Source organism: Corvus brachyrhynchos, unplaced genomic scaffold (assembly GCF_000691975.1).
Source record: "Corvus brachyrhynchos isolate BGI_N302 unplaced genomic scaffold, ASM69197v1 scaffold258, whole genome shotgun sequence".
NCBI classification, from domain to species: Eukaryota; Metazoa; Chordata; class Aves; order Passeriformes; family Corvidae; genus Corvus; species Corvus brachyrhynchos.
The window spans coordinates 3,059,933-3,084,894 of NW_008240122.1; the positions used below are offsets into that span (position 1 = coordinate 3,059,933).

Genomic DNA, 24,962 nt, shown 5'->3' on the forward strand with positions numbered 1-24,962 from the left:
AGCATTTTTCCTTGGCTGATTCCGTTGCTCTGGTGATGCTAGTGAATTCTCATCCATATGTGCCAGACGGACACAACAGGAAATTCAGTTTTCCAAAACCAAGAAATTTCAATGTTGTTCAGACTGTAGCAGAAAGCTCAATCTTGAAGACAATCAAACAGTGATTTACGTAACAGACCTGACAGCCAAAAATCACATGCTGAATGTTTCAAATGATGCACTGCACAGTATTTAACACGACCTGTTCGTGCAGAACTTCAGCAACAAGAGTGGGAATAGTACAAGATGTTTCTTTTCTAACACTGATACCCAATAAAGTGGTGTTCTCATAAACAAGGTTTGAGGAAATCTGTCTCCAAACAAGAAAGTCACAGTAGTAGCAAAGGTGGGAGCTCCAGACATCTGGAACAGCATTCCTTTTTTTCTGTCCGAAACCCAAAAATTATTTCATTTCCCTTCCAACCTGGATATTAATGGAAACAAATACATCACATGCTCACTCCAGATGATAAACTGTACATGACTCTGAATCGAGTAGAGATGGTTAGAACTCTCATATCTAAGGGTATATCCACACAGAAATATAAAATGGCTATCAAAACAATATTCATACTGTTACACATCTGTGCAGGCTGGTGATGCCAGGGCACAGATCTGCACCTGATTAAAGCAATGCTTTGTCTATGCCAGCCAGTAGCTTAGTGTAACATCTAGAAGTCAAAGAGCTGGCACCAAAGACCCAATGGCCACCCCACATACTGTGCCCAGATGCCTTAAGCCATAATTTTCAGAAGTTCAACTTGTTGCTTTTTGTTTGTGTTTGGAAAGAGAGCTTATAACCAGCCTGCTCCAGGAATCTTACTGCACTCAGGAGCTTGCTCCACACTTTCTAGTACTCCTTCATAATGGTCTCACTTGGAGCTTGACTGTCCAGGTGGAAATAAAAATTAGGTCACTGGCAACTGCTGAGTTACCTTTCACAAACAGCTAATATTGCAGAATATTTCAACACACCTGACCAAAGAGAGGTCAAAGGCTGTCTGCCCTGAGTAACGTGTCAAGCACTGTCACAGGCTGGACCTGCCAGGCACAAGACAAGAAGACTCCTACAACAGGCAGGAACAGAAAGGATTACTACTTAGTAAGAACAAGGCGCAAAAAAAAACGTATTTCTAATTTAATCAAGGAGAAGGAAAAGATGATGGGAGGAGCTGCTGTGTCCCTACCACATTATCCTATGAAGATAGGCTAAGAGAATTGGGATTGTTCAGCCTCAAAAAGAGAAGGCTTCAGGTTGACCTAACTGCAGCCCTCCAGTACCTAAAGGGAGCCTGCAAGAGAGACTTTTCACAAGAGCCTGTAGTAACAGGACAAGGGAGAATGGATTCAAACTGAGCAAGAGCAGGTTTAGATGAGATATTAAGAAGAAATTCTTTGCTGTGAGTGTGATGAGGCACTGGAACACGTTGTCCAGAGGACTGGTGGATGCCCCATCCGTGGAAGTGTTCAAGGCCAGCCTGGATGGGGCTCTGAAGAATCTGGTCTAGCTGAAGATGTCCCAAGCCCACAGCAGAGGAGCTGGAACTAGGTGATCTTTAAGGTCCCTTCCAACCCAGGCGATTCTATGATTCTACGACCAGGGAACTCCACAGAATATTCAAGATCATTGAAAGAACAAAAGTCAAAAAAGTTAAAGGGTTTACACTTTTTTTTTTTCCTAATTGCCCAAAGCTCTAGCCTAACAGTATCTTCAGTATGATAGAAGTAAGTGTCTTTCTTTCCTTACTATTTTAGGTAGGCCTGGCCGAACAGTAGGAAATCTGAAAACACAGGTGCCAGTGTGCATATTATTGACGACACTTCATAGCAGATTTCTGGATGAGATCCTGAAAATAAAAGTCTTCCAAACCTAGTCAGTTTCTTTTCATTAATGCTGAACAAGTAATTGGGGATAGAACAGACAGACTTCTTTGTAATTGCATTGTCAATTCTGGCATGTGAATATAAAATTAAAAAAGAGTTCAAGGCGCTTGCAGGAGGAAACCTTTTGTTAGCCGTTAAGAGTCCAGGGACTTTTTTTCAAATAAAAAGGTTAATGGAGAGTCTGTTAAAATTCACAGGCTGCTGTTCACATGCCTTTGAAGAGGCCTAGGTTAAGCACTTATAGAATATTATATGACCAGAGTAACAAAGAGCTATTTGTTTTCAACAAGGAACTGCCTGGTAGGTGAACGAGGAAGCATGCCCTTCAGGAGACACTCCCTCTCTGGAGATGTAAATCAGACTCAGAAGGCAGGTTCAGAAGCTCCATGGGCAACACTGGGGTTTGCTCCAGCTGGCTTTGGCTACCTACAGTAGCACTAGGACCCCTTTGATTTCTGCTCTGCCTTCACCTCCTCTAAGTATCACCGATTGCAGCTTAGGTCTATGCAACTGAAATCAATCCTAGACTCCCACAGCTTGGAGCTCTATAAATATTATCTTTTAAATGTTTGATTCACCTTTTATAGTTAAGTCATGCTGAATTTGAAGTAGTCATTGGTTTGCTTATTTTGGATGGCAGATCTAATGCAAACCGAACTGGCATTTATTGAAAAAATCAGCAATATGTGGCCACAGACCTCCTGTGTACTTGGCTCACACACATGGCTTCAACTCTATCAGGAACACATGGCTTAACTTTTAAAATTAAGTTTCTCTTGTACTACTGTTTAATTTAAACAAGATCAACATTAACGAACTACAGAGCAAATTACCTTCTCTTCCAAGAGAAACAACAAGGAGCAAAGAACATGGAAAGCTCACACATTTGGCCTCAATTCTGTCAGAACACTGGGAAAAAGACAATCTCTTGCTTCTCTAACAACTAAGGTTTGCAGAGGCCCTTAAACAGCATTTCTACTTACTAAAAGGCACCATTTATAACTATCCAGATTTCTGTATTGAAGTCAGGATGCCAACACCCCTTTCTTTATAGCAAGTACCAAAGAATTTTGATGCACAGTTTCTGCAGATTCTCATTATCTTCTCAAACCCCCAATTTTCAGTGACACTCAGTCAGATGACTTAAAAAGCTGACAGCTATTTTCTCCTGGATCACTCCTCTTTTTCCACCTCACTTCAAGATGAGCAACAACAACTGTAACATTAATTTACTGCATTTGTTACATAAATAAGACAGATACAAGCTAGTGATTATGAAATCGAAGCAGTTCGTGTTAATGTTTATTACATTAGCTTTTGGTGATTCTAGAAATTCAGTGTTTTCCAAAGAGGTAGTTTATTTTGCTCATATTTTTCCTCATTAGGAAACAGATGTTGGAAAACTACTAGCAGAACAATCACTATTTAATATACAGCAACTTACAATATTACTAAATATTTAACAACATAAAAATCAAAGTATATTTCCTCAAACTCTCAATGAGCACTAAGAAATTTCAAATGCAACCTGACAATTAATGTCTCTTAAATAAAAATCCATAATATCTCTCTTTTGGATGAGGTTAGCTACAGGTATCTTAGTGTAGTCAGCTATCTTAGGGATTTTTAAAGCCTTTTGTAAGAGGTCTCCAAAAAGCTCTGCATTTGGCAGTCTCCAAGCTTTTAGAAAAGTCTGAAAGACTGCAAATCTTTCACCCAGTGCTGCTTTATGAATCTTTTTAAATACTGATCTTATTTCTCAAATGGGAGTATAACTTTAATAAATAATTAACAAAATAGTATTTCCTCCTAATAATGTAACATGTACATTACAGGTCTTGTCACAGAAAAACACCAAGTAATTACACAGGGTGTCAGACATCATTTTTTTTTAATACAGAGTTTAAGTGACTCTTAGCAACTCAGATTGGTTAATCCCAGCTACAAACTTTAAAAACTGATTACAATATTTGGATAATGAACCAAGCTGGTGTAGAACTCTAGTCAAAATTATACGACTTACAAAGTCACCTACAAATCTTCATATTTTATCCAAAAACGTCATGACACACTCTTAAGCATCGGGGTAAAGACACCAGAGCTGGCAAGACTACAAGGGCAACCCCTTCAAAGGTCAATTCCTCCTCGTGAAGGAGAAGAGATCCATCTTAATGACTTGCATGACTGTTTTCATTTCAATTTTCAAAGTGATCAGTTAATTAAATGAACTGCCTACTCCCCCTCTGGTCGTCAATGAAAAAGTCACTCCTGCTGTAATACTGTATGCTTCCAGAGCCTTTGGAAAGGCTGAAAAGGACTAAAATTCCTGGAAAGGAGACCTTTTCTTATGATTAAACTTAACAAAATCATTTCAGAAAAAGTCCCGTATTAAAGGAAAACCTGTGATTACTAAACACTGTCCCATTCTTCTGTGTAAATAACACGTTATTGTCAAAGAAATTAATATTTTAGTTGGCAGAAAATAAATAATTTTATAAATTTTTATATAAATAATTTTATACTTATATAAATATATATTTATACAATATGTATAAAAATATATGCTATTTATATAAATAAATTTATATAAATTCATATAAATATAGTTATATAAATATATGTTTATATAATAGATGTAAAATATATATTATTTATAAAAATAAGTTTATATTAATAATTTTATAAATAAAATTTAAACCCCAAATTTTCCTACTTTCTAGCCACCAGTATTACGTGCCGTTTTTGATTCCAACAGATCGATAGAATTTATTCCCTGAACATCATATTCAAGTTAATGCTATTGCACAAATTCTTGCATTTCTGAACTTTATGAACATTTCTGATAAGTCAAAATTTTATGGACATTTAAGACTAGAATTCCATCTTTAGCGCTACATAAACACAGGAAAGAATTTTGATTCAGTCCAACATGTCATAATGCCACCTGATACTTGGGGACAGCATCTGTGCAACTTCTTATTATGAGCTTCCCACTCTGCCTTTGTCTTCCATAATCTCAGTTTTTGAGGCTAGCGCACTGGCAATTAAATTCTGGGTTTACAGCGTATCTTTTTGTCTCTATCAACTCCCAGCATACTCCTTGCTGAAGAATGGCAAATCTCCAAAAGTATTCCTACTTCGGGTGGCCAGATTCTTCTGATACGTGACCTGCCATTGTGTCAGCTAAAATATCTTCCACAAGTGCATCATCTGTGATGTCTAAGTCTTGATACAGTCAACTCTACATGATCCTTAGAGGGCTGTCCATGGGGAGCTCTATCCTTGGAGGGTTGCTGATGAACCAGGCCAAGCTGGCTTTGCACTGACCACATTTTACCTGCAGCGTGATCTGGTAAATGATCAGTTGTCATTTATGGAGGCGACAAAGCTTATGGAAATCACTCCTACACATACAGTGAGCGGCTGATTAAAAGATTAAATCTTCTCCTGTTGTTTTGGTTATTAGCTTTCCAATTCGGCAGTATTCTAAAGACTGAGGTTTTTGGGGGTGTATTTGTTTAGAGGGCAGCATTCATATTTTAATCTATTTTCTCTCAGAGCCCACATCTGTAGCACTGAATCAACATGCATGGCCTTCCTCTTGTCTTCTTAAGGGGACATTAATAATGGATTTAATTATTAAGCTTTGTCCATAGCATTTTTAACCATGTAACACAAAACCAGCCCATCAATGAACATCATGGCCAACAGACCTATATTTAATGGACAGCATTTAAAAAAATAATGATGAAGCCTGCACTACCAAGTAAACCTTGCTGAGTTCCTGGAAGCACAGGAACACCTGCATAGAAATAGAAATCCAAACATTAGTAACAGTGCATCTGCTTCCCTACTTGGTGCTGTTGAGATCTTCTCCAAGTAATTACCATGTGCACAGCCCCCCTCACTTGCCCATTCTACAGGGACAGCTCATCCAGCATTATAACAGGCACTGTCTCCCAAGGGAGTTGCTAGTCTGGTGATTTAAGTTTTTCCACCACTTTCAAAGCCAGGCTATTATATGTTGTTATTAGTTTCCATGGTAAAGGCAGAGAATTTATTGCTTGAAAAAGAAGCTACACGAATTATTTTTTCATTGTGATACCACCAAGAACATCCTGAGTTTCAGCTATTAAGAAAAATTAATTTGTGCTCCAGCTGTCCTTGGTGAATGATACTGAAAGGCTGTGTTTTGTTGGTGTTGTTTTTAGCATACCTGATTGATAAAATAATCCTGGCTGTTCTCTTTTGTGTTCTCTTAATGAGAACCTCATGTGATTCCTGAGCAAATCCTAAAAAACTTCAGAGGTCAAACTAATCCCATGGGCAAATTTAATGAATTTTACACAATTAACATCAGGGGGCTTACTTATGAAGAAAAAGCTATGAAAACTCTTATGTTTATTTACTGAAAAGCATTTTCAGATATAAGCGAGGATTTATGTCCAAAATCTGTAATTGTACATGATTTGTGCCTACTCCAAATGTTGCACTGGTGGAGAGAACACCTCAAACAACCTTATCCAAGTCTTAATATTCTCGGAATGTTCGTATTTAAGTTCGGAGTACACCTATGAACCAGAGTCAAAGACTATTTTATCTTATGCAAAGTACATCTTAAACTTCAGCCTGAAGTTCAAACATCTCTACTGATACCCAAAGTGGGTGTTCCAAAACCAGCAATCACCAAGTGCCTAAATAAACAGTTTGTAGCCGTGCTAATGATACTGTTATCAAAACTGGTGAAAGAGGGGACTTGGAGCAGTACAGAAACCTAAATTAACCTGCCAAAAGCATGTAAGATTTAAATTAATGCATCTAGGAATACATTTATGAACAATGACGTGCTATGACTGTTCTCAAAAGCAAAGATAAATGAGGCTAAACAAGGCCCATGGGTTAGAATGTGCAGATTAATAAATTACTGGTGAGTCAGCACCAAGCCTGACAAGAGTTCAAGAAGTGTTTGGACAATGGTCTCAGGCACACAGTATGACTCTTGGAGATGTCCTGTGCAGGGCCAGGAGTCAGACTCAATGATCCCTCATGGGTCCCTTCCAGCTCAGCTTATTCTGTGATGCTGTGAGCTGTTCATACTGGTACACTCCGTTTTCAACTGGACAGGACAACAAAAATTTCCGTTCATGTTTTGTGTGTGCAAGAGTACACACATGAATTCTAGCTGAAACAAAGTTAAGTTTTCAATTTGAAACCTGGTAAATAAATTTCCACAGAGATAGGCTCAATCATTAAAACTATTTTCAACTTTTGAACTTGGCTGTACAACGCATACAGACCACTAACCAACAAAGGTAATTAACTGCACTTCTCAATGTGTAGGTTATAAAGATAGAAATGAGAAAGTGGAAAAGTTAGGAAACAGGAAGACACCAAGGGCAGACATGGCCTTGGAAGGACAAGAAGGTTCGTCTTGATGCAGTAGAAGAAGAGGAGGCAAGAGTAGTAAAATAAGACAAGGACTTCTCTGCCAAGGAGGACAACCTTACATTCCCCTCACTTCTTCCCTTCTTGCTGTACAAAAAACCACTTCCAATTCCCAAATAAGGACCACTTCAAAAATTACACAGAGGCTGCTTGCAAAGCTGCAGAGAGCCATGGGCATGTTGCACCTCTGTCTAGGTATGCCTGCATGTGCCACTGTTTTGTCTGTAACAGTCTGCTCACTAGAAGTTACTGCTGTCTCTCCCAAGAGGCAATGAGAAGAAAGGCATATTTAGGTTACAGTCTGAGCCATTAAGTCCTGAAACCACAAGGAGGCCACATTCTTGCTTTCTGCACAGATGGCCTAAATGCACCTTGCATGAAGCTCCTTCTAGGAAGGACCTAAGACTGCTCATCTGCTTATTGTCACTCACATAGTGCTGCCAAAAGTGGAGGGGGAAAAGTGATACTACAGGCTTGATGGAGTGCCACGGTCATCAAAACTTGTCAAGTTACCACACTCTGTAGGGCTATAAAATAGTGATGAGATTTTCCTCATTCAAAGCAGTCATACCTGGATCATCGAAGAGTCAGCCAGGGAAAACTAAGCAGCACATATCTCAGCAAACAGTGAACCTCGTTTTGAGCCTGTGCCTGAAACAGTTTTTGCATGGATTTGTTGTGTGAGGTTGAATCCTGTGCAGGACCTATTTGTATTTTTAGCAGTGCCAACCATGAAGCAGAGAGCTGTAAGCAGCAGCATTGCAGAGCACGGGTTATTTGGGTCATAAACGCACTGCAGGTGGCCCATTCCAGACGAACCAGCCACTCTTTGCAAAAGGCAAAGCCAACTAGTTTTACATAAGGTTGTTCCACACCAGAAGTTTCAAGAAAGCAGCCTTCTTAGAAGTAAACTCTCCCAGTGCAGACAAGCTCTCAGCCAAGAAACAGCACATGGCTAGAGGTTAGCAGAGTATGTTATTTGACTTCTGGCAGAACCTCAAAGTCTTTTCCCCCTCCTGTGGTCTCCAGTAAGTGGGAAGGTGGGGAAAAAAAAAAAAATCCAACTCAAAGCGCTGAAAAGCAGCATCCTACAGCAAAGCCGTGCAATGACATGATTTCACAAATTTTCCAATACCAATATTTTGCCATGCCAAAGGCTACAAATTAAACAAGGGAGATATTTCTGGGACTTCTGTACAACACATTACCAAATCCAAAGGCTGTTCTTCTAGCTTTCTGAATTTATGAAGCAGAAGGCATCTAGAGTTAGTCTTATAACTCCCTGGTATGCAGTTGAGCTGAAAACTACCTTTTTTGGTTTTTTTATTCATATGACAGAGCTTTGAACTCTTTCAAATATTTAGCTTGATAAATTCATCATATTTTAAAGCATTCATCAGATTAATTCACATCACTTCATTCCATCACCTGAGTTCTCCAACCAAGCAGATTTTATAAATTTTTAAAATTTCTGTTCTTCTCAAACACCCTGCATCTCCCACATTTGCAAAAAATGCAATAAACTAACACTGGTGTGAAGGTGAAGGAAAGCAGTAACATTACAGAAACACTTTAGACTAAAAAACAGGTATATTCCAAAACAAAATAAGAAACACCAAGAGAAGAATAAACTTACTAATTGAATGAAAAGATTCAACCATTACCTTGAGAAGTGGATGGACAGCAGGTCTCATTCACCAGAACATCAAAAATGAAAATACTCATTCTGAATACATAAAAAAGTTAATCTTTTGAAGATGTAAAAAAAAAGCCAAGGAAAAAAGCATCCATGCCCCATCAGTATGAGAAATCTGCCTTCACAACAGATAAAAAATACCAGTTGAAAAAGTGAATGCTTTATGAAATTCAATTTGGGGAATGTGACCCATTATTTTATTCTCTAAAGGAAAATCAGGTCGTAGCACGGAGAAGGAAAAGGAGGTTACTATATTACATGGAATGTGCAATAGAATCTTGAGCTATTCTACACCAATAAACTCTGATGAAAGAAAATTATATTCTGGCCCTGAAAAGGCAAAGAAAACCCTAAAACCAAAACCCAAACAAAAAACCCCCACCCAGTTCAGGAAACCACTGAAGAATGATAATCTTTCCTCCAAATACACACACATGACAACCTAGCCTCATTTTTAAGAGTTACATATGCAATCCAAAGTTTTGTAATTCAAGATTCTCAGAGAAGTTTGTTCCATAGTACAAAGGAAGTACATAGTTGAAAGAACACCAGCAAGAGCTTTACAGAACTAGCACAGAAATGTGATTGAAAATTGATGTTTAGAAATAACTCCCCAGATTCACAAACCATTTTCCTGCTATTTTACCTTTTTTTTAACCCATTTAAGATTAATAGTGAGTGCCTCCTATACTCTCTTTTCAAACAGACACAGCCCTGCAGTATTGGTGACATGGTAAATTATCTCCTTATGAAAAAGGCAGAAAAACCAGATGGGGATTCATTAACTTTTCTCTGTGGTGCTCACTCTCTTTGCCTGAACAGAAAGAAGGTAAGAATGACTGTACATGACTGAGGGTCCAGCCAGCCATCACCCTCTCTGACAGCAGCAGATGCATGCCTAGCAGTCTACAACAGGGCAAGAATAAAGTGCTGGTTTCCTAATAGGCTCTCCCAACATCCAGAAACCCACACAGATGGACTTACTGAGTTTCACAACTCAGTTGCCAAGCAACCTTCTGAAACCCCTTTAAAATGAGAAAACGGAAAACCAAGAACAAGACTCTCAAACCTCACTGTTCACCACAGTGAGCAGCTGTTCACCTTCACCCACTCAACTACCAACAGTAAAGCTGCACAGTGAATGTGGGACACTAATGTGGGACACTAAAACCATCAGAAAACACCATTCATTTCAATACCTTTGTTTGTTTGTTTGGGTTGCTTCTTGGAGGTTTATTCCTTCGCTTTTTTTTAACTGAATACATTTATCTCAAGCAGAAAGTTAAGAGAGTTACGGAGGGCAGGATGGATGGATGGATGGATGGATGGATGGACGGACGGACGGATGGATGGAAGGCAGGAAGGCAGGCAGGAAACACACCTTAGCTCAAAGTGTGCAAGAACAGTAAGGTACATCAGAAATTTGCAAAAATAATTTCTGTCGTTTAAAAACCCAATGCTTTAAGTTAGTATTGCAAGGCTGCATGCTCATAACGTAAAATTTTACTATCTGGGGAGAAAAGACATTCTAAAACACTTTATGTATAGCACTGACTGCATTATGGAGAATGCAAGACTATGAGAAGGAGGCTACAACAAACTGACAAAATGAAAATGTGCTGCTGACAGGGAGTTAATATCAGCACATACAGCCTACTTTTTACAGGCAACTGAAAGAGAAAATACTTCTCTTCAGGAAAATACCTTACTGTGCACAATAATTTCTTAGAGAGGGCCTGAAAAGTTTTCCTTTCCAGAGATGATAATAATCAAAAAAACCTCACTAAAAACCCAACCAGTCAGCACTAATGTGACTGATGTATTAAAAAGGGCAGTTCTGAAAAAATAGTACGAATACAGAATTTATTTAAAATCTGTAATGAACAGAGCCCAGACCTTACGTATTTGCTGCAAGAGAAAGACCTTTTAATTACTTAGCATGAGTATCTTTCTACCGGATTTGGTCTCTAGTGTTTGGGTTTTTACTCTTTATAACAGTATCAGTGAATTTAATTTAGTTATGCAAATTAACATTCTCATGTAAACACTTAAAAATGCTTACACTGATTCAAGTCAAAAGGTCCACCAAATCCACCATGATGTCTCCAGTTGGAGCAGAGAGCAGATGCACAAGAAATGGAAGCACAACTATGGTGACACTTGCCAAAACCTCTGTCTCAACCCTCAAGGCTGCTGAAGAACTTCTTGAGCCAATTGTGATGTCTAAATACTCAGTAACCTCACTGGACTTCCCTTCCATGACTCCATTAAATCGTTGTTTAAAAATTCAGACAGGCTTAAAACCAAGACTATCTTATATCACAGAGATCCAAAGCCAAATTAAAATTACATTAAAAACTTCATTAGTTTGTTTCTTTTACATCTGCCACCTTGGATAGGATGCTAATTTCCTGTCCCTTTCTATGTGACTCATATTTCACATCCCTCAGTTGTCCCTTTTCCATGATTAAAAAAAAATCTCAGTCTATTTAATCAGTCCCCAAGTAGAAACTGTTCTATACTTGTTGTCAGTCTTTACACTGCTTCTGATTCCTACTGTATCTTCTTTGAGGTTTACACAATATTTAAATATACAATACAGATTAATACACTAATATAGATGTGTTTTCTGTGTTTTTCTTCCATTCTTTTTATGATATTTTCCCCCTCCCCTCCTGGGCATTACCAAGAACAAGAGTAATTTTTTCAAACAAAAAATCTGCTCAGTCAACCACTCTTTCCAGGTAAAGTCCAGACTTTGCTCACGAGCACCATTTTCCAATTATTTGCACCAAGTTTTATCTGCCATATCATCACTCTCACTCTTGAGGAGACACTTCTGTAATTCCCAAAGATCAAATCTATCTTCATTACCCCAACTCAGTTAACACTGATAGATTTCTCCCACCCACTAGACACCCCCTTTCTCCAAACCTCTAAGGGTTTTGGTTTTGACAATCAGAAAATTATTCAGGTTTTATCAGAGATCCACACTAGCTGCACTGGTGACCTCACTCCACAGTGCAAAATATGGGATATTCCCAGTTATCTATCTATCTATGCAGGGATCTGTGCTCTTTGTCCACAACTGATTCCTTTAAAGTTCTGAGTGGGAATTCCCATGGGTTGGAATTCTCAAAAGCAATTGCCGAGATAAAGTAGAGAAGGAAAGAGGGGAAGACAGACAGAAAGAAGAAGAGAGAGAAACAGAGAAAGAGAAAGAGAGAAAGAAAAGAAAGGAAGGAAAAAAGAAAGAAAGAGCAAGTTAGTTGTATGTAGGTCACCTGAAGATGAACTTATGAAAAATATTTCCAAATCTATCTTGGATTGTTTGTGGGCAGCTAAACACTCTTAGTTTAAACAATTGCTATGACATTTTCCTACTAATTTTCTCTAAAGGTCAAAGTCAGAAAAACAGTAACGTAAAAACCTCATATACGTGGCATATTTTTCTTAGCCAAGAAGCAAGAGTTATCCTCAAAATGTCTGTTTCTGTAGGAATGTTCATTCACAGTTATTTTTTTCTTTAATGACTGGACTACAATGCTTTTTCATCCTCACTTTTGGAAAAAAAAAAATATCTTGATTAAAAATCAGCAAGCCAGTAAGGTGTATAACTTGTACATACTTCAAGACAAACAAATCTGTCCACTTCGTTAAAATAATAATAATTTTAAAAATCAACGAGTCTTCCATACATTAGTAAATTGTGTTTATAAGTGAGGTATTTTGTGTTTTAGCTTACCTTTTAGCCAGCCACAGCTTGGTTCCCATACAGGTAATGATGTCGCCCAGTCCCTGCTGGAAGTCCAAACTAGCAAACTGGTTTGATTCTAGGTACGACTGCAGCAGGTGAAAAACCTAAATTAAAAAAAAAAAAAAAAATTTGAAACTTAGAGTTTCTAGCCACTGCTTTTCCTCCAAATAACTGTAAGATGAAACAGTCACCTGCAAAATGAACAACTATTACTCAAGGAAAAACATGTATTCACTTGGCCTTGTAGCAGATAGAATCCTTAAATCCTTAAGTTGCCTTATCTTTAAAACTCATTTTTCGCACAAGAACAAAACAACAGAAAATGCTAGAAGATGTTAACCTCCATGAAGTGAACAGAAGGCAGCTGGATGAACACCACTCCTCTGGCCTTTCCCAACTCAAGCATCCCTCAACTTTCAACTTTCTTGCTGTGCCATTTGCTCCCCCAGTGCCAGCAAAACTGCCTGGGGAGCAGACTGGCAGCCTGGCACACTGATGGAGCGGGGCTGCTCGCACTGTACAAACCAAGGAGACAGGAAAGGGAATTACCATCTGTAAACACTCTGAAGTGCTGACAGAAAAGTATCTTTATTCCTGCTCCTGAGAATCTTCATTCCAGGCCCCAAACACCATGGGCAGTTGGGTTTCACAGAGCAGGGAGATGCTCACACCTTCCCTTTCAAAGGACTGAGCAGACTGAGCTCCTGGTACTGGGGTTCTGCACTTTCTCCTCCAGAGATTCATGTAAAAGCCTAATAGACATGTCCAAGCTATGATGAAGGGAAGAATTCAAGGTACCAGAATCAAGCTGGGTCTTCACTTCACTTTGGGAAAAGAAAAACCTTTGTATCCAGATTTTTAGATCTCAGATCTTGATTTTCCACATTCCAGCTGTCACTTGCTCCAGGGGTTATAATTTTTTGTTTGTTTGCTTGTTTTGGAAATACAAGCACTGCCACACAGCATTAACTTGACACAATTTCATCTGTTTTAGTTTTTTGTGAAATCATTCAAGTGGAAAAACAGCTGCAGTTGTTTCAAATAAGCACAGAAACAGAAGAGATGTCAAGAGACTATCTAATCCATACAAACACTGAGGCAGGGTCTAAACATTCTTGGATGAAACAAATGCCTGACTGTCCTAATCCTGAAAACAGCCAAGAAAGCAGATTCTGGAACACTTGTATGCAACCTCCTCTAGTCTTTCACCCTCAAACTCCAAGCTCTTGAGGGAAGGTGTTCTTGTCTGCTCCCATCCCTGCCCCTACAGCAAACAACTGTTCTCTGAACACTGTTCAGTCAGTCCAGATTTTTTCCTAGTGAGGCACTTATTAAACACAGAGATCTCACCAGGGCCCTTTGACAGGAATAATGAAATAAACTCCCATCTCCCTTTGTTAGCAGGTGCTCTGTAGGCAAGACACATCCTGGAAAAGTAGCTTGTCTTTTTTTACATCTTCCTAAGTCCTCTGAACTGAACATCATTTTGTTGATAGCATTTTTCTAAGATGGCCTTTCCAAGATCTTTTTGAACCTTGACCTTTTTCTACAAAATGCTTTGCAGAAGCACAAGCTTGCAAACATTTCAAAGTGTCACCAGACATCTCTACCTTGAGTCCTCTCCTTTAGTCTGCTCTTGCCTGTGCAAGTGTTTGCTTATTAAAATGGTTTACGTAAGTACCTACTCAAATTAACCTTCATGAAAACCAATGTACTAAGCTGCCACTACTAATAGTTACTCTATATTTTTTGTGGCTTGTCCTTAGCCCCTGTTAAGTCATACACACAATAGAAGAAAAAGAACAAAAATGGAAAATAATATTTATGCAGAAGCTCTTACTGCTTTTTATATCCTCTGCTAATTGAAAACCATTTGGTGCCTTAACCTTTCCAATTTTATTCATCTGTGCTTATGTTCATTTCCAGGAATGACAATGGATTTACCTCTAAGCAATAATATAAAATCTGTTTCACAGTTATGAAGGAGCTATCATATTTTTTCCTAGAAGCTTAAATTAATTTAATCTCTTTGAAAACAACTCTCAAAGTGCCTTCTGTGTAGAGGCAGAGGAAACCTAAGTAGTCCGCTAGTTCAGGCTAAAGGTCTTGAAAGAGAAAGAACTGTGTATACTACAGAGGTCAATTTGGTGGATTTAAATTTGTCCAGGTAGGAAATTCAGTACTGAAAGTCCAACCAAAACTCCTCTGGAATTAATTCTCTATATGAACCACATCCTTTCAATACTATTCAGATGGTAAAAATCACAGGACACGAGCCATATTTAAGAAGCAGAATTAGAAGGTGCAACTCACGTAAGAGTTTTATGCACTCGTGAAAAGTGCTGGCATCCATCAGAGAAAATGCTCAACTATGATTTAGCCTGTTCTGACTTTTTTTGACATAAACAAAATCCTGATTTTCTTGGTATTTCACTGCAAGCCCTCTATCAGCTATTCAGGCACCCTCACCAAATTTTAGACACCTAGAAACCTTTCCCCAAAGAAATTCTTTTTTCAGCATGAGATTTTAGAATGCCTTAGCTAAATTGGAAACTGTAATTAAAATCAGCACGTTGTATACAAAGCCTTACTTTACATAAACTAAAACCAGAGGTAACCAAACAAGTAATGTATAAAAGTTAGCCTTGGTAGTTCTTCACTTCCATCACCTGTGACGTGTCATTCTTTGGCTTCCATGATCTAAGACTACAAGCCGGGCAATGTTTGCATGAGCAGGTAGCAAGTTTTATGAGACTGTTTGATATAAATAATAAAACAGACAGGCTTTCCAGCACATGGCTCTCCTCAAGTCCAAAATACTACATGATTTAAAAGCCTCTGCTAAATTCCTCACACATAAATGCAGTGAGGTCATGGTGTTCCTTGTGTATGTGGCATTGGTTTTTTATTACACAAAGACAGTATATTAATGATTTTTTTTTCTTTTTTAAAGTTAGTTTTACCAAAAATTTGCACTATCTGTGGAGGAAGGTTTATGAAGACTTATTGGCTGACAGTGATTCTTTTTAATAGATACAACACTTCACTGAGAAAAGGTACTGTCTGTAGTTCTGTGGAATGCTGCATTAAAGATGGTGAGTTCATGGATGCCCAGAAACCTTTTCCTCCCCTGCTGGATTATTATCCTGGCTCCTGAACAGCCTATCCAGCTGCTACACCAACAGAACAGCAGAGACAGTCCGTCAACCTGGGCAAGGGTTGTTAAAACAGTGCAAGCCATGGGAAGTCCAGATATTTTGATACGTTATGATGGGCAAGTGTCCAGTGACGGATCATTCTGAGACTACTCAGCCCACAAGGTTCTAACTCTGAGCCAGCATGTCCTAAGATACTGCAGGTAAAACCACCTGCCATGGGACTATTCAGTGCAAAGTAACACAGAAAAAAAACAAACAAACCCCGCCAAGCCAGCCCAGGTGTGACACTATATCCTTGTCCTGGGTTGCAGTGTATTCTATTACCATCCTCATGAGCTGTTGAAACCAGGGGGGCAGTGTTTCCTTGCCTCCTCCCTCTGGACTATCTTCTGTTAATGAGCCCATCAACGCCTGGCCTCATGACTCATCATCCCATTGTGAGATGCTCCACCCAGAGGGAGGAACCAACCATTACATCCGGAATATAATGTGAGATTCCAAACACCACAGACACCCTTTCCACTGGATTCCCCGAGGACAGGAGCTACACAGCCACCACTGGACCTTCTGAGGAAGACCAGACCCTTCTACAGGATCATTGCTTCAACAGAACCACATCCATCACTTCAAGAGGACTGCAGCCACCATTTTATTGGACTGCTACCACCACCCTAACAGGGTGTCAGGCTGTATCCTGACTCTGTCAGTTTAACCCAGTGTTTTCTGCCTTTATTTTTTTGATTTCCCTATTAAATTGTTATTCTGACTTGGTACCTCCCACTGGTTTGTTTTCAAACTAGTACAATACTAATGAACAAAACCCAAGGACTCAGCATGCCAATAAAGCCATGTTCTGCTCTTCAGCCACTCCCAACTTCCAGTACCTTCCTTGGAGTTGTCAATGTTTCACCCTGGTTTTTCAGCTGTAGAAGCCTCAAGGAAAGGGGAAAAAGCAGAGAAGGGTGGGGGAGGGAAGAGAAAAAAAGAAACAGCCGGCTTGGTTCCCTGCTGGTCTATCAGGACACACATCCTTCTGTCCTGTTCACATCCATCCCCCAGCCAACAGCGTGCTTTCAGATGCAACACTGAGACTTCTGTGTTGCTCTGTCATGACGTGAGAAAGTTGAGTGTTTTCTTTGTACCCAAGAAGGCCTTAAAACATAACATCTGCTACCTTCCAAGTGTTCATTTTAGATGATTAAGTGAAAAAAAATGCATATTGCTTTTTTAAAAAAAAAAAAAAAACCCAAATACTTAAATGGTTAGACATCAGCTAAGTCAAAAATATAAATCATGAGAAGCAGGAAGAGACATTTTTTCCCCCCACACTAACTTTGATATGATATGCAGCAGATAATTATCTTTAGCAGCTCTCATATCAGCTTGAATTGCTGGGACACAATTAAAATAATGAAGGAACGTAGTGACGGAGGAAAACTATCAAACACAAAACTTACCTAGTGCAAACTTTTTTTGATGGCAAGAGTTCTCCTGCATACATATAGAGACACTGCAAATATAGCACAACCTTTCAATAGCCACAAAGTTGATCTAGCATGACACATTTTCTAACAAATTAAAATCAACATTTTGTAGCATTAGCAGTAATTTTATGGGAGAAACTAAGGTTTCTGAAGTTCATAACAACTTTTAATTTCCAACATAAAACAGTGATTAGGTGGATACCTGGTGTAGTTGAGCACATGTTTGCATTTGAAAGAAAGCACAGCCTTCAGCATGTTGCTGCACCAAGTGCCTTTTTCAAACAGTGAGATTTTCCAAAAACAGGAGGCTATACGGTTGCACACTTCTCGGTGAAGTAGCAACATTAAGCTTTCCTCCCCTTAAGATGACCCAAAGCAATAAAAACTTTTTCATGCATGCCCTCAGCTATGTTTGGATGAAATGAAGTATACAATACAAATATTCACATTCCTAAGTGCAAGACTACAACAATGCTCCCAGTGTTCATTTCAGTGCTTACTGGGGGGAAAAGAAAATACAAACCAAGAAACCAAACTGACATCACCTGAAACTTTACATCCTCAACACAGATCCTTTAACTCCCTAAAAAAATACAAAGAACACAGATGTTTCAGCAGCTGAAAGAAAACACTGTGTAAATACTGAGCTTTCCAAAATATGCCACTCACCAAGCTATGAAGGTTGAAGTAACATGGGAAGGCAAAAAAAAAAAGGGCGCTTGCAAAATGGCAGCAGTAAGAAGATTTACTAAGCTAAACATGGGTTTTCAGAACTGTTCCATCAAAAGCTTTTGCCTGAGTATTAACATGCTAATGAAAAAAACCTCAAACGCAGTTTTTCCTTTCTTCTCTCATTTAAAGGCAGATAAAACTTTATTCTTCTTCTACGATAAAAACAACTGCCAAGTTATCTCTGTATTCTGAAATTAAGTTCCAATTTTTTTTTTACTACAACCATGTAGATAAAAACTGGCAAGCTGCTGTGACAGGTGAAGGCATTTTTATTAGTACGATAAAAAGTTCAAAGTTACAATAATTAGCTCCAGGGAAAAACAAGTCCTTAAAATCCCCTTTTTTTCTTAAAGAAGGAAAGTGCCAGTGTGATAATTACAATGGGACTAAAAACTTCACCTACCATCCCCAGTTTTCCAATAAGATATCCACACAAAAATAGATAGGGGAGTTTATAACTATCTGCTTACCACCCCGCTCTGTTAAAAATTTGTATTTGCGGAAAAGAAATACAATGCTTTATCACCAGGGAGTATGGCATGAACACGGTGCCTGCAGTCCATGCTCATCTCCCAGACAAAAGCCACCATGCACATTGCAGAGTTTAAAATGAGTCCAGAACCAGGGGACACAACGGTGCTGCACCGGGCACTGCTGGTGGCACCCTGTGCCCTGCATCCTCATGACCCAGACTCTGCCACACTGAGGTTTAGCAACTCTGTGGCTAGATCGTGGATAGATCAGTGCTATTACAGTCATCAAGGATTTTCTTCACCTGAGGTATTTAATTATGAGAGAACTTTCTATCCGGTGTTTGTGGGAGAGAGTAAATATTCTGAATTTATTTCCCCATTTAAACGGCAATATACTGAAGAGGAATTCCAAGTGTTTATCAATTCTCTTGTCACCCACAAACAGATGTGTTTGAAAAGCCATCATTCTTCTCACAGTCCTAGATCATTTATACATACAAAATTATTACAGGCATCACCCCCTTTGTTCCTACAATTTCCTTTCTTAGAAGTCTTTCACTACATAATAGTAGTTCCACAACTAACAGATCAGATTATTATTTCTGCCAGAGATACATTATATGATTGCATATGAATATTGCTTCCTTAAATTTGTTTTTGTATGGACTTATTTAATAAACTCAGTCTGAAGTTCAACTATTTCTGTCTGCAAATAATTTTATGAAAACTATAAATTTTTTTTCTTTCTTTAAAGCAACAGCTGGCTCACAATTCAATTTTTCCAGAATTTTAGCTTTGTTTTGTCAGCACATTTCATCATCTAATTACCCAGTTTTGCTTTATTATTCATGAAAAATTACAGCACTTGAATCCTTCTTCCAAATATATCCACCAAAATTCATGAAGCTGGGTTTACACATTAATTAAAAGTTGTTTTGATTAAAATGAAGGCAAGCATGTTTTGATTGAATTAAGAAGTAAAAAAAAGGCTTGAAAACATCTAAATTAATGAATAAAAATACAATACCAGTTAACTCCGTACAACTCAGCAAGAATAACACAGCTCCTTAATAATCTGAAAATTATGAATGTGCCATAACTGATGAAAGTTAGAAGATGCTGAAAATAGCAAAGTTGCTTTCTTCTCAGTGACAGACATATATGAAAAAACATCCATTAAATTAAAAATGTGTTCATCACATTTAAGATAAACCAATTTTTACCTAAGACAAGCCCAAAAAATGTGAAATTTCACAGATCAAAGTTCTTGCAATACAATTTTTATTAGGTTTTTCTTCCTGTTTTAGTCAACATGAAACTTGAATTGCAGCTTAAATTTGTGTATGTGACTCAAAATTTTCATTAGGAGAAAACAAAACAATGAGAAGTTTGCTGCCAGGAAACATCAGGTTCATTTTACTTGGAAGACACAGCTGAATTTTCTCTTAGAAGTACACGGTTTGCTTATTCACACAGAAACCCAATATGACATCTGACTTTACCATTATCAGGACTTTTTTATCATTAGGATTTAAGATACTTTTTAAGCTGTCATTCAGCTAAAGGTACATGTGCTGGGCAGAGCAACCCAACCAGAAGGACTGGCTTATGAGCAAACAGAAATCCCCAGTAAGCAGACACTGCTAAGAAAAGGCAAATCTGCCTGACGACTCAAAGAAAGAGAAGCCAAATCTGAGTGGGTCTCACACACATCCTCCTAACCAGCCTGCCTGAGCAGAGATGAAAGAGGCTACTGTGGAGCTGGTGGCATTTCCACTCTCTGCAAACATCCCTATTATATTCCCACAGCATGTAACCAAAACCTTGAAGTCTAGAGAAATGAACACACCAGACTGCTGGGAGCAGCTGAGAACTGTCCTCAGCCTGTATTTCTGATCAGAACAAACAGCGGGAAGGATACAATGAAGTCTCTTCTTCCAAGTCTATACTCTGCTATCCTAAAAACCCATCCATCACTGGCTTAATCCAGCTACCTCAAAGGATATAAAGCTACACACACACATACCCCAGCTTTCTTTTTCCTCTTCCTTTTTTTTGGGGGTGGCAGTGAAACAACTTGAAATTATTTTTTCCCAGGCTATGTCTTCATAACAGCTCTCCTGCACATGTCCACATGAAAGAAACAAATGCAAATAGAAGACCAAGGCACACATTCTTGTTTACTGAGGGATATTTACAGTTAAGAGGAATATTGTCAGCTACCCCACTGACACAAAGAAGCTGACACGGTAAGAGATGTAGTACAAACATGTTTATCAAGAGTGCTCAGAAGTACACTGCCACTTGACCCCGCAGCTCTGCTGGTTTCAGCAGAGGTGATCATCTGCCTCGGGAATGTCTGCATTAACACACAAGCTGAGAAAATAATTAGAACTAAGCTGTATCAATTTGATGCTTTTAGTTCCCAAATTCACATTACAAAATAAAGTAAAACTTGTAGCTACAGAAAACTATTTACTTCTCTCAACTAATGATTTTAAACTACCAGAAGAAAAAATATACATACAAGTCTCTCTCAAACAAAAGAAAAATATTAAGTATTTTTAAAGTCTGAGGAATAACTTGACACATGAAAAGTCCCAGTGCAGCTAGCCATAAACATGGTAATAAAATAAAAAAGAGGTGAATGTCTTTCAAGGTTGTATTACAACTTCTGAAAGCTTTTCCCCATTAGTACATTGTCAGTCATAACCTGTGACTGTACATGTCTCTGTTCATGAGGATCAACTTCCCTTCCATTGCTGCTTATTTACGAGCATTTTGTCACTGCTTACGGCTCCATCTGCACTGAGGAACTCAATATTAACAACTGCACTCTTTTGTTTGAACTGTAAGCCAACATTACAAAGCCTACTGAACTTATGTAAGATTGATTGCTCTTCCACCTCTCTGAGTGTAAACAAAAGGGAAAACGTCCCTCCCTTAAAGAAAATTCTCACACAGTTAGATGCAGGTAACAAGGGGGACACTGGGGCCTGCAGCTATGCAGATACATCAAACACCATTCATGTTGGTGCCCAGACCCAGAATTCAAATGCCAAACTCCTCTGACATAAAGCAACACAGCTGAATGCAAGCAGAACTCACAAGAATTTTCCTCTGTCAAAATTATCCCTACAAAAGTGAACATACAACTGAAACATGCAATAAAAGTAACTTTATGTCTAGACAGCATAACTGATGGGTGGGCTTAACTTGCAGATATTCAAATTGAATTCCAAGTGTAAACATTAATAACGAGTTCAGCTTTACAAGGGCAGTACATAGGACAACTGGAGAAAGGAGGTGCATTTAATGCAAACTCTTCATTTTAATTTTTCTTCTTTTATTACAGTAACATCTAGAAATTTGTGTGAAAGGATCCCACTTAGCTGTAACGTAAGAAGGAAAAGACAATCCTCAACCAAACAGCCCTCCTGTGTTTTCAGTCTCATTGTACTACTACATGGCAGCACTGTTCAGCACAGGTGTATGTGGATACAGCCACTTTCCAGCAAGGAAGATCATCTGAGAGGAAAGAGGACTGGCTCCCTGAAATACACAACACCTCTTATTTTCCATGAATGATGTAGAAATAAAGTTTTTACTTATGCAATCACATACTGTTTCTCAGTATGCCCCCCCTCTCCCATATTATAAAAGATTATAGAATAAAGTCTTGCAGGCAAGAAAACAGAGATTACATGATTTATTTGAAATATACGAAGGGTGCATCTCAGAGGCAGACAATTAAGATCCTGTAAGTTCCAGTTCATAGATGGTAGGTATGTGCATGAGAATTTACATGGGGAGAAAGAAATGACAAAATTATGCTTTAAGTATTCTTTTAGGAAGCACTTGGCTCTCCAGAAAACACAGAGGGAAGAATACTGAAGTGTCAGTATGATGTAGATTGTACCACCAAAACTGCACAGAAAATATCAACAGTATTTCCTCAGAGCTCTGTCAGCGTTGGACCACTGATCTTCAAAGCTTTTGAAACTATGAAGTTCACAGAAACATAGAAAACTCACGATGAAGTTTAAACTACAACAAATACATGAATCACGCTACTGCTGAAGATCAGCAGATTTTTGCCTCACACATATGGACAAGCTATTTATAAATTTTCACTTCCCATCAGGTTCAGCATGATGTCAGCTTACAATAACAAGTTAATGTTAATGTTTTCCAGTAATTTCCACAGTGCCATTTAACTGCAAGTGCCCCAGCCAAGGTAAATTTAAGGGCAAGGAACAGGCTAACTGCATAACCAGAGAGTAACATTAATGAATTTTGCATCTCTGCTTTGAACATTTGGAATTCTACCTGCAATGTATTTGCCTTTTGTTCCCAAAGTTTAATCTCACCAGTCAGCTGATTACATCTCCCCCAAATGGCTCAACTATTCCTTCTGATTTTAATTAGTGACAATGCTTCATAGCCTTGTGGATTTTTTCCCCAGACAAACAAGCATCCTACGCTATTACAGCAAGTGCCAAACTCAAAGCTATCAAACATTTTCTGAGCTCCAGTAAGATCATGCACTTTGATTTACAATCAGCAGCACCACAGCAGATGAACACTGCCTTTGTGAATTCACCAGTAACAGACAATGTCCAGAGTAAAAAGATGAAATTTCCTGGGGCTTTTCAGAGGAATTAGAAGCTGGTCAGAAAGATCTGTTCTTTATTGTTATTTTTCTCCCTTCTCTCTTCCACTCGCATGCAATTGATGTGTTTTTGACATAAGGGAATGTCAACAGCAAAAGTTTTTATGGTAGAAAAGATTTTTTTGAAAAGCAAGTTCTTCCAACACTTTCCCTTACTCAAGACCACCTTCTCCAACATTTGCACGTGCTTGCCTTTGATTTTATTATCCCAGAGGAGTACAGCTGTCTCACTGTCTCTAAGAATAGTTTTTTAAAGCTGCTTAACCCTCTGCTCAGCTTTGGATATTGAACTGCACAGAAGTTGCTGCCTTCTGAACAGACTGGTGCCAATGGCAGATGTTACCATGCCCACCACTTTTTCAACACCACATCCTACTGAAGTTTAACAATTTCAAACATCCTACCCAGGTTTCTAATGAAAGCAAGCTCCCCATTCCCTTCAGTCACATCAAATTGAAATACATAAATTCAAGTAATATCCAAATATTTAAATCTTCTTTGTTTTTGCTGAAATGGCTCCAGGAGGACCACGAGCTGATCTGTGGCAGCTGCAACACCCGGCAGCCAGAGGACTAGTGATGATCAGCTGCATGTGGACTGCTGTGCACAAGCTGTTTGCAGAGCACGAGCCAACACAAATTCTTCTAGCATTAAGGCCTCAAAACTGCCAGTGAGAACAACTAGGCACCCATCTCACTAAATGCCAGATTTGCTCAAAGCAGCTGAAAACCACCCTGCATCAGTGATGGAAGGGACTATCAGGATACTTCATACCCTTTTTCATTCAAATAAGCACCAAACAAAAGTGGTAAGAGTATCTCGATAGGTTCTTCACTGTATTATCACTTTGCAATCAGCAGCAATCTGATCCTGGTTGTGTTCACCTCCACCCACCACTCCACAGTCCTGTCACTTTTGTATTTTACCAGCGGCTGCAATTGCAACATCACCCACTAAAATCAACAGTTTCTTTAGTTAACAGATTAAACACTTCATTTTACTACCTTTAGATAAACAAAACCAGAATCCAGGGAGAGCTTGTGGTTTCAAGTCACTTCACAGTCTCAATTTGGCAGAACAGAGACAAGTGGAAGGCACCACTACCCTCACTCACGCTTCCAGTACTTTGTTCATAGTCTCTGATACAAAGCAGCTAAAAGGTGCCACACACTGAATGGCTCCTCATCACACAGATCTTGTGTGCATCTCCGTTATCAGAGTGTTGCAACCTTTTTAGAGTCCTAGAGGTGTCTGTTCCATACCCTTTCCTAAATCCTGATCACAAAGTATCCACTAGTTATCAACAGATTATGCTGGGGATCGATGGTTTATGTTGAAGAATCATCCCATAAAGCTGCATACGTTCTGGTTTTTTAGCCGTAAAATTTACTACAGAACTAGAACCACAATAAAGCACTTACAACAGTATGAAGTATGACTGCTTCAAATCAACTCAAACGTTAAAAATGTTTCAATTTGGCAAAAAAAGACAACAAAATGAACTAGCAAGAATATGTCAGAAGTTAGGGAATCCACAGAGGTAGTTTAGAAGTCTACTAAAATTCCACACAATTCCATGGTTTAACTGCACTTGGAAAAACAAAAGAACTTCATTTGACACC

At 38.7% G+C, this 24,962-nt stretch overlaps 1 protein-coding gene across 2 annotated transcripts in view; it reads right to left on the bottom strand.

The window, feature by feature from the left end:
* Positions 1-24,962, bottom strand: part of THADA (THADA, armadillo repeat containing) — a 218,808-nt gene that overhangs the window by 48,481 nt on the left and 145,365 nt on the right. For both annotated transcript variants that reach the window (XM_017744780.1, XM_017744781.1), the window contains exon 31: positions 12,810-12,925. In XM_017744780.1, the coding sequence (XP_017600269.1) occupies positions 12,810-12,925 (116 nt within the window). The remainder of the gene's footprint in view (positions 1-12,809; positions 12,926-24,962) is intronic.